Below are 10847 nucleotides of genomic sequence, written 5' to 3'. Positions count from 1 at the left end.
TTTTTAATTGGGGAGGGGCAGTAAAAAAACAAAACAAAATCCCAATAAACAATTTTGAAACTGAAATTGTGGAACTTGGAACAGAATCCTTCCCATCCTGTGAGCAAGCAGTCATTGGGGCCAGATTCAGCACAGCTTACAGGCTTACAGCAGGCAAGTGGTTTTGAAAAAGGGGCTGCAGGAATAATCCAGTTGTTCCCAGGACACAAACAAAGACAAATATCCAGAGGAACAGCCTGTCCACCACCATGGCAACGTATTTCCAGTCTTCAATGACCTGGAAAAATAAACCAATTAAATATCTTTAATAAACTCTCAATTGCCACATTATCTCTTGCTCCCACCCCAGATCGGAATTTCAATACTCTTCCACGGCTTCCCTTTCGCAATTCAATAATCTTCCCTTGTAATAATGAACCGGGAAGGTGAAGGCTAAAAAAATGGGTAGGAACCAGGGGGTCTGCAGTGCTTCAAACACACACACACACACACACACACATGGTAAGAGAAAAAAGAAAACATCTTAACTCCCCTGCCCCCCCCTCAAAAAAGTCAGGTTCAGTAGTTCAGTAATTGTGGAATTTTATGTTTCAGTAAAAAGAAAAACTGGATTCTTGGCACTTTTCTTCCTGCAAAAATGGTTGTCAATATTTTACAGTGAGAACCTGCATTTTAAAAAAATAACTGCTAAGGGTGACAAGATAATAATGCAGTGCTCTTATTAGTGAGTGGGAGGCTGAAGTTTTCAAGCCTTTTACCTCCATGTGGGAGAGGTTGGGTGGGGTTGTTTTTTTTCAAATGGGCCTTGGTGCTGTTGCGGGGGCTCCCCAAGGGCTGCAAAAGAGTGGGGCATGAGTGACCCTCCTCTGCCTTCCTTAATGCCCAAGAGGGCATGTCTGACAAGAATTCAGAACAGGCTCACTTATGCTAAGAGCTGGTATACTACAACTTTGTGTCACAGATGCCACTTGCAATCATCTCCATGGTGGCAGATCCATCAAACAAACAACCCAATAATCACCCCTCGAAACGAGCATGTCCTTATTTTCCTTCTGTACAAGAGAAGAAATGTCTCATGCTCCAGGGAGGAAGGAAATTCTAGGACTTGTAAGGGGGGCAGAGTATTTTGTGCCACTTACACTCTCATTGTTGTCCTCACTCTTCATGTGGTCAGCTATGAAACTGACTCCATCGATTGCTTCTTGGACCTCAGGAGAAAATTTCACGGATGATCGTAACCTCAGGTCTTGATGGCTGCTAATGTGATCAGGATTGTCTGTCAGTTTCAAGTCGTACTTTTGGCCTGCTGCTGTGTTCACAAAGTAAGTACAACCTTTGTATGTGTTGGAGAAATCAGAAGGAAAAGACTCAGCTTTGTTCCTCCTGCGGTTAGCCAACCGTTGACTTGCCGAATGATTGTCTGGTCGCCTCATGAACAGGAATCTTGGCAGCCTCTCAAGGAAGACCACCTTGACCCACAGAGGCATTGTATGAGTGCTGGGAGACCTGTGGTGGACATTGAGCACGCAGACACTGGTCACAATTGAGAACGTCACCAGCACCATGGTAAACATCAGATATTTCCCAATCAGTGGAACGTCAAGGGAAGTTGGGGGGACGATTTTGGAAATCAGGAGCAGGAAGACAGTCAAAGCAAGCAAAACAGAGATGCACAGTGTCATCTTCTCTCCGCAATCTGATGGCAGATAGAACACCAAGATGGCCAAGGATGTGATCAGCACACAAGGTATGATGAGGTTGATGGTATAAAAAAGAGGCTTCCTTTTTATGATGAAGTCATATGTCACATCCACATAGTTTGGATCTAAAGGGTTCTCCGTTCTACGTCCTGGGAGGGCCACAATGTCCCACTCCCCGCTGGGAGTGAAGTCATCCATACTGGCTGAGTTATTTTTCAAAATCATATCAATTTCAGAGTGGTCGTAAGTCCAAGAGCGGAATTTCAGGGTGCAGTTTTGTTGGTCGAAGGGGAAATGCTTCACTTCGATCTTGCAGGCGCTTTTGTAAATGGCTGGGGGCAGCCATAGAATGCTTCCATTGTACAGAAGAATCACATTGGTGTAGACGGAGACTTCGTATGTACCATCAGCACTGAAGAAACCCAAAAGCAAAACCATAAAAAAGGGATTGTGTTTATTTGTTTAACAACAGTTATGGGCTGCCACAATCCATATTGACTCAATACCACAGAATATGTCATGGATTTCAACCTGATTTTATGGCCTGGTGTCAAGCTTTTAATGCTAAGAATGCTCTCATGGGGGGAGCATCTGTTTATAATTTTTTAATTTTATATATATACATACACACACACACACACACACAGACACACACGAACTAGACAACCCATGACCTGTTGGGTCATTGTTTCAGAGATACTTCCTCACCAGATTCCTCAATGCCTTCAACAATGACAGAGCTGCTAATTTACTGGAAAAGTCCTTAAAAATTCAGGGAGATATTCATGAGATGTATCTGCCTTGAAAATAGCCCATGTCATTCATACTGAACTGTATAGCCCAGTCAAACACGTGGAGTTGACCACAGGAAATGTTTTATGATCTTTTGTATTATGTTGTAAAATGTTTTGTGATAATTTTTGTGTCATAAAATGTTTTATAAAATTTGCCAGATTTCTATTCCATAGGAGTCATGGGTCCTGGATTTTGGATGCATTCTGTAAGTTAGCCCATTTAAGGTACCTTGGTTAAAAAATGGTTGTCCTACAATACACCGTTTTGCCCAGTTGAAGGTTACAAACAGACATGAGAGTTTTAGTAATATGTGTGTGTGTGTGTGTGTATGGATATGGATCTATGTTTGACATGTTTATTATCTTATACTTCTTTGCTGTATGCTGCCCAGAGTTTCTTCTTGTGAGATGGGCAGCCTTATAAATTTGATAAATAAATAAATAAGTACATTAGAACAATTCAGGGCTAAACAATTTTTCCCAGAACAATTCTGCAATCTTCAAAACAGTGAAGTGTATTCTCTTAGGATGCAAAAAACTCCAAGCAACATTTTTTTAAAATTTTAATCTCACACGGATGTGGCTATCAGGCAGGAGACACCCCATGCACAACCTTATCTCACGAAGAGACACCAACTTACTTATTGTACAGCACAATGTCTGGAAGCCAGACTTTCTTAGCTGGTATCCTGAGTTTGTTTATGCCTTCGTATTCTGATGGTTCCCAGGCTAAGCGATAATCAGTCCATTCCTTAAAAGCAACACATAACATTCAGTTACTATTCCTGCTTTGCACAAAATTCAGAAAGGGTCTGGTAGCACCTTCTAACAATTTCCCAGAAGACGTCAGCTTTCGTGAACGGCAGCCCCGTTCCTCAAATGCATGGAGCATGACTGATGCAGGATTTGAGGATGCAGTGATGAGGAAGAGAGGAGGAAGACGGGGTGGTGACACAAATGGGGATAAATGCCTCACCCTGTTGCAGTTAAATTCCATATCGCTTGAGCCACTTCATGCATCTGATGAAGTGAGTTGCAGCTCACAAAAGCTGATGCCTTCCATGAAATTGTTAGTTTAAAAAGGTGCTATCAGATTCATTCTTTCCAGACCAGCCTTTCTCAACCTTTTGACCCTGGAGGAACCCTGGAAATATTATCCAGGCTTCGGGGAACCCCTGCACATTCAGGCTCCAATATGGGCCAGAAGTTGCAAAATTATTATATTCGTTTCATGGGTAGGCCTGTCTATATGCATTCAGTGTTCTTAAACTAAGAATAAAAAATGAAACTTGCCTCTATAATGTGAAGTTGCCCAAATTTGAAATAATTTTTTAAATAAATTGTAATCTCCCAGGGAACCCCCGGTGACCTCTCACAGAACTGTAGGGTGCCACGGAAGCCTGGTTGAGAATCCCTAGTCTAGACTATTGCAGCTTTTGTGGTGGTCTTCACATAGACTTTCAGGCTGGTTTGTGGATGTACAGATTGCTAACAATTTTGGTCTGAGTTTAGTTGTTGGTTGGTTTTAATCATACCTACAGTACAAAATGTAAAATTATGTTTGGCAACAGCTCATTCTTGATTAAGAAGTGAATTATATGAAAGGTCTGTGGGATTCACTGAGACTCCTTGGAGTCCAATTTCAGATGTATGGGTTCAAATGTAAGTTTCATGAAAGATCACTCCCAAAGACATGAATTGCAACCCAAAGGCATACAGTTCAGAGTTCTAAGCAATATTGGAGGTACTCATAGGGATTTACCTGGTTGAGCCAGACATTGGTGGTCATGATCTGTTCTCGTTCATTCTGAAGGAGGAAAGAGACAGAGATCACACTATCATCCTGGGCTTTGAAGATAGAAGCTTAATTCTAGGGGATTTGATAGACCATAGCAGGAAGTGAAAAAATGAATTAAAATATATATGTAAACTGCCCAGAGTCGCTCTGTGAGTGAGATGGGCAGTGACTAAATTTAAAGGATAAACAAACAAACAAATAAATAAATAACCCAATGCTAGAAGACAGTTATTCTAGATTTACAGTTTTGGATTATAGACATGCAGTATCCCATTTAAACCTTCAGGCACGTTCACACACACCACATGGCTTCTTACTAAAGGTCTGGGGCTCTTTTACAGATATATTTAAATAAGCAAAACTATAAGCTGCATTCCCAGTTAGCTTACCCTGGAATTTAAAAGCACAATAGCAAATAAATTGTGGCAAATGGATGGGAGTGGGGGCTTAAGAGATCATTTTATTGATGCATCAGTCTTTTAATTTGTATTCCTTCATTTCCTTGAACTTGGACCTTTTGTTATTGTTGCATTTATGAATAATGATAATTGTGGAAAAATTGTTTGTGTGTGTGTGTGTGTGTCTACACACACACACACACATAAACATACTGCTCTATGACTGTAATAAACTCTTACTACTATTGCTTATAGTTTGAAAGCAGAAAGGGTTCTCCACACCCACCACATTGATAAGCTGGGCCAGAATAACCTGCAATTCTATCACAACTAACTGTGAAGAGTTGAAGGCTGGGCGAATTAAGTTGTTGTAGCGTGAAACGTTGAGGAGGTGGTTCATTAACTTTTCTTCAGCATCAGCCGTCTCACTTCCTGTAAAGCAGGAAAGAAAGAACTGGGTCACAGAATGGAGGTAGAGTCCTTTCCTTGCTAGCCTATCATTCTAACCTGGGGGGAGAAGATAACCCTCAACCATCAAAACCCTATGATGGTCCTACAGAAAGTTGGCCAATTATTTGTTTGTTGGCCATGGATGATAACCAGCCGACAATGTGGGGCTGATGTTCCCTTGGCTCAAGTGCTTTCCCCAAATAACATCAAATTTATCTGGCAAAGTGAGACAGGAGGGACAAATGTGCCTTGCACATTCACAATCTCATGGTGTTTAAACATCTCAAGTATCATTCCCATGCTCAACTATTTCCTGAAACAGCTCTTAACTTTTCTCTCTTGCTTCCCCTTATTACTAGGAATGTGTCCCAGAACATCTGTAGGATATCGTTTTCTTTCCAGATTAGAGTCTGGAACTGTGTAACTCAATTAGCCATAATATGTGTTTTCCAGTTTTTCATTGGCATGTTGGGTGGCCTAGCTATTCTGGCTTATATCCATGGCTAATGGCTTACTACATCATATGAACTCAATTCATTGAGGCTAATAGAGCAAGGGAAAACAATTGCTTGTGTTAGAAATACCTGGGTGGGCTTAGGAAGAGTTGGACAGCTGGTTTGGAAATCAGCAGGACTCTTTTGTTACCCCCTCTTCTCTATTTAAGGTTGATCCTCTGCCCACTTAACCTTGGTCCAGATATGGTAATCAGCTCTGACTCTCAATGGGTAATAACCCATCCTATTCTAATTTCTGGTGCAACTTTGTCCTTATTTTGTATTTTGTGGCTGAGATCAATGTTCCACTAGATGTCAGCAGATGGTCTGGATATATAGATGTGTAGGCCTGTGTGTGTGTGCAGAAAACTGGTCCCTCTGTGTGTCTAAAATTCATCCTTTACCATTTTTTAAGAACCATTGATGCATTACCAAATTAAATACCGAGCACATCATGTGTTAAACAGCCAGGTTGACAACTCTTTCATCATTTTTACATGTTATTACTAAACACTGTTTTTTTCCCCTTGTCTCCATGAATAGATGTGATCAATATGTTTTTGCACCTTGCCCGTTTAACTATTTTACATTTGACCAAGAGCACATGCTGTCTGTGAAGCCCCTGAAAAGCCCAAGTGGCTGATAAAAAAAAAAAAGAGGTGGAAGGAGAGGAATCCAACAATGAGTGATTTAGTAAAACATCAGCCAACTGATATGTGCAACTTATGCGCTATGACTCCAACAGCTGGCTTGTTCTCTGCAGCAGTCCCACAGCCAATGTGCCTATCTAACAATTCAAAGGAGAAGCCACGCATCAGAGAAAGCACTTTAAAACTAGCACTGCTTTGGAAATAGGATTGATTTCTTTGCAGGGAAGCTGGCAAACAAACTTGCAGAGCCCTGCAATATCGCTCCACTAAATGGAGCTCATTCTTCTTGGTCCTCCAAGACTGATTAATGCCAGGTTCCTGCAGATAATCAGATGGATTGCATCACTCTTCCTCAAGCCAGAAGCCTCACGGTGTGTCTCGGTTACAACCCCCATCATCCTCATGCAGCAATTGCCATGTGGACTGGAAATGATGGGAGCTGTAGTCCAATTATGTCTGGAAGCCACCCCGCTGGGGAAGGCTGATTCATATTGGCATTATATCTCTGCCTAGAAATGTGGGCAGCACTAATGCTTTGCACCGATTCTGCATTCTGTCCCCAATTCCATCCTGAAACTACCTTTCAGTTGCAGAACCGGGAACTAAAACATCCAGTCAAATTTGGATTCTTCCCAATCCCCTACTTTTTCTTCTCCCTTCTAGGTAACTCCTGTCTGATAAACAGTTTTGGAGACATCTTGCACACCCTTTTGAGGCGTTCAGCTACTCCTAATGAAAACACTGCCTATTTACAGGTGTTGGATTTTTGCCCTCAAGAACCAACATATCAATGATTGTCTTTTCCATTCCCACTCCACCCCAGTAGCCTGTGTATAATTTCAGATTTTTTAACCTCAGCAAGTAAAAGGAAGGAGATTAAAATGCAGGAATCACCCCCTCCTATGCTATTGAATGCCACAGTTCTTACTTCTCAAAATCCTCTGTAATATGTGGCTTATTCCTGACACTGGAAGAAGTTCTACACTCTAGACATAGAGCAAAAATGCAGCATCTGAGACAAGTTCTAATGGCTTCTTTTTTTGGGGGGGGGGAAATCCAACCGGAGAAATCCCGCCTTAACTAAAGAGAGAGAGAGAGAGAGAGAGAAAACTTTAAGTCCAAAGATGGGTTCCCCATTTCAGTCTGGCCTCTACCTTGTTCCTTCCACCCACTCCTCTTCAAATGTTTCTTGTGGACATCAAAAAATGTCAAGTGTTTCTGGTTCAAGATTCAAGAAATGAAGCATACCTTGGAGAATGGATTAACAACAGTAGAAAGAGTCACTGAAGAACAGAGAAATCCACAGTGGAATTAACTAAGAGCCCTTTCATTCCAGCCCCATGAAAATTATTTATTCCAAATAATTTTGGAATAAAATTATAACCAGCAAATCATAACCAGGTATGGTTATGAAATCACGTTGCTCGACTAATCAGTCTTCATTTGCTGGATGCACTACCAGTCTGACACCATGCTAAGCAGTCTCTATGATGGCATCGGCAGGAGACCTCGCAAAGGAAGACTGTTTGTGCATTGACAAATGTTCATGTGCACGAATGCCATTTCAGCCACTTTTTAAAACATCAGTTGAAAGTCCAAATAAAGGGCAACAAGAATTTTGTTTCAGTAAATCTATAAATGGATGAAACTCTAATAGGTATCCTGCAACATCAGCTTTCCATTCTGAATATATTCTTTGCTACCCACAATCGGTGGACACATCTGCACCGAAACCAATTCAGTTAAAGTGTGTGACAGCACACCGATCCTGCTGAAACCATAGAATATGTAACAGCATAGACTTCATTCAACTTTCGTATCTTGACACCCCCCTCCCTGTTTCAAGGAATAGTCTCTCTAGCAAGTGAAATAGCTTTTTTTAATGAGGAGGGTGATGATGATGATAATACATTTTTCTTAAGGGATTGCTAAAAGTGCTGCTTCCAAGCTGCAAAGCTTCTCCTAAAAAGAGCACAGAAAGAGAAAGATCACTTACCGTTAATAGAAAAGGAAAACAGAGCAAAGAAAAAAAATTGGTTTGTATTCCTCATGGCAGTTACAGAAAACCCCCAGAGAGCTGAAATACTGTTGCTCCAAAAAGGGAAACGCTGCAGTTGTTGAAGAAGGGACAGAGCTGTCAGGACAGGACAAGCGTAAGAAATCAAGGCAAAACAGAGCTTGGAAGCAGCTTGGAGCTGCGAAGAGAGGGTGTGTAGGACCCTGCAGGTCTTCCAAGAAGGGGGTGGTGCTTTCTCTGGTGGCCCCTCCCCCTTTGCAGCTGTTTAAAGGCAAGGCAATGTGGAAGAAACACCATTCTGGACTAATACGGGATCAAAGAAAGTCTCTTTATGATGCACCTGCCAGAGGCTGGCAAAATTCCCCAGGGACTACAAAGCATGGAAAGGCCTGTCTCCTAAATGGGCTTGCACTAGAGATGCAGTATAGATTTTGCAGTATCAATGGGGGGTGGGGGTGGATGATAGCAGGGCAGCTGACAGGGGGGCAAAGCCTGAGAGAGAAGTCTGTTCCAGGGCTAAGGTCAGAGTTCTTCTGATTATCTATCCATAGAATCCACAAATGGAACAGAGGCCAGGCGAGTGTAAAAGGTCCATCTATGTTGGCATGAAGGTAGAGGGGTAAAGCACCTGCTTTTCAGGAGAAGATTCCAGGTTTAATCTCTATCTTTGCTTGAAGCCCCCCAAAACTACCTGATTAGGCCTCCTGATTGTCCCCCCAGACATTCCTTGGTCTACACCAGTGTTTCTCAACCTTGGCAACTTGAAGATGCGTGGACTTCAACTCCCCGAATTCCCCAGCCAGCATATGCTGGCTGGGGAATTCGGGGAGTTGAAGTCCACTTGTCTTAAAGTTGCCAAGGTTGAGAAACACTGGTCTACCCCTTCCAACATTCTTCACTAGCAGCTGAAAAGTTCTTAGAATTATAGTCCCTGCCTGAGGCCATGCTGAGTAAGAAGGACCATTTTCCACCAACTTGTTCCCTGAGTAAAGCTGAGACTGGATTTTGTTCCCCTGCCCCTATGGCCAGGGAAGAGAAGATAATGCCTCTGACCAGGTGCAAAATAAGTCAATGAGCATGCCAAAAAAGCAATGAAAGATGCCACTGCTTTGCTATTGTGATTAAAAACGGCAAATAGGCTTATCCAGTCCTTCATAGAAACATTGGAATTGCTCTGTTGGGCCAAAGGAGAGGAAACTCAAATCTAGGGTAGGTTTCTCCCCCAGAACCACCAGGCACTTCTGGGAAACTCATTGTCAAGATTCAAAAACCGCACTGCTGTTGGGCCCCAGGAGTGAGACTGATCCTAGAGCAAGCAGTACTGGGTTCCCAACCACTAAGCTTGTGGTTGGTGATTTACTCTCTTCTTGCAATTCCAAGCATACTTACTCAGGAACAAAGCCCCTTGGATCCTTCATCTGCTTTTTTCCCTACTCTTCCTCTTTCCTTTTCCTGGCATGATTCTCATCTCCAGCTTCCCCATCCCCTTTGTCTTACAGTCTTTGTGTTTTCAGGGGAGATATACTCACCATTAACTAAACCATGGTTTGCCCTCACCCCACCACCTTTTTCTTAAGTGGTTTGGTGCCTTGTCTGACTTAGGCAAGCACCTGGCTTACCAAATGTTTGCAGTCAGACCCATGTTTCTGGAAGGTGACCTCATTCTTCCTTCCTTCCTCCTTCTGAAGCCTGGGCTAAGGCAGAGGAAATTAATATTAACCCTGAAATGTTTTGAGGCATCTCAACCAAATACAGTGACTGTTTCCCGCCAGTCTCCTTTAAGGTGAAGATTCTTGCTGCAGATCCAGCCTTTGCAATGGCAGCCTGCTCTCTTGGTCTTGATCTGGACCCCTCTTTGGACTTTTGCCTAGGACTAGTTCAGCAGAAGATTTTTGCTTAGAGCGCTCTGGATCTCAGCCCATTTCCGATGCACTGGATTTGGCAGTGCAGTCAAATCTAGTGGGAGGGGGTGGGGTGCCTTCCATGGTCTGAAAAACAAGCACATGGCACCCTACAGACCCTTTAAGACTGTGCAGAGTATGGGAAATACTCTGGTGCAATGGGAATTTAGTCTTCTGGCAGATGGGGGGTTGCCAGCCCAGTATCTTCAGCAACAAGGTAATCCCGCTTTATGCATTGGGATTATATGAAGGATGCATTGATGCAGTTTTCCTATAAAAACATATTTCATATCTTGCTTGCCTCTGAACTTTCAGGATACCCTTTACTTAAGAAGTATAAGAAAAAGTTGTTTTCTACACACAGCAGCTGGGATCAAACTTAATGCCTACAGTGCTACAATCAGGAAATCTTCTGATTCTTCACTGGACAACTGGCTGGTTCAGACTGCAGGAAACACAAAGATGAGAAGTTCAATGCCCACAGCTCTTTCTCCACCCCTGCAGCCCAAGGGTCAGTAGGAAACAGAACTGTCTCTGCTCTCTGTCTAACTGTGGAAGGATGTCAGTTCCACAAAACTGGGAACTTCTTTTTTTTTAAAGCAATTATGACCATGTATCCCAGAGTTAACTTGCTGAATATAGTAG

At 42.5% G+C, this 10847-nt stretch overlaps 1 protein-coding gene across 1 annotated transcript; it reads right to left on the bottom strand.

Annotated features, from left to right (window-relative positions):
* Window positions 1-39: 39 nt before the first annotated feature.
* Window positions 40-8460, bottom strand: CHRNB4 (cholinergic receptor nicotinic beta 4 subunit). Its single transcript, XM_063314190.1, has 6 exons — window positions 8281-8460; window positions 4977-5122; window positions 4257-4301; window positions 3136-3245; window positions 1140-2112; window positions 40-277 (listed from the first exon to the last, which is right to left on the bottom strand). The coding sequence occupies exons 1-6, from the start codon at window positions 8333-8335 to the stop codon at window positions 137-139; spliced, it is 1470 nt and encodes a 489-aa protein (XP_063170260.1). The 5' UTR covers window positions 8336-8460; the 3' UTR covers window positions 40-136.
* Window positions 8461-10847: the final 2387 nt, after the last annotated feature.

The sequence above is a fragment of the Candoia aspera genome, chromosome 13, assembly GCF_035149785.1.
Source record: "Candoia aspera isolate rCanAsp1 chromosome 13, rCanAsp1.hap2, whole genome shotgun sequence".
Classification (NCBI taxonomy): Eukaryota; Metazoa; Chordata; class Lepidosauria; order Squamata; family Boidae; genus Candoia; species Candoia aspera.
This window is presented reverse-complemented; position numbering and strand designations above follow the sequence as displayed.

Excerpts from the sequence above, each read along its gene's own strand:
- CHRNB4 (XM_063314190.1), bottom strand. The coding sequence starts at position 8,335 with ATGAGGAATACAAACCAATTTTTTTTCTTTGCTCTGTTTTCCTTTTCT. Across the intron at positions 3,246-4,256 it reads CCAATGTCTGGCTCAACCAG|GAATGGACTGATTATCGCTT; the intron begins GTAAATCCCTAT and ends GTTGCTTTTAAG. Across the intron at positions 278-1,139 it reads GTGAGGACAACAATGAGAGT|GTCATTGAAGACTGGAAATA; the intron begins GTAAGTGGCACA and ends TTATTTTTCCAG.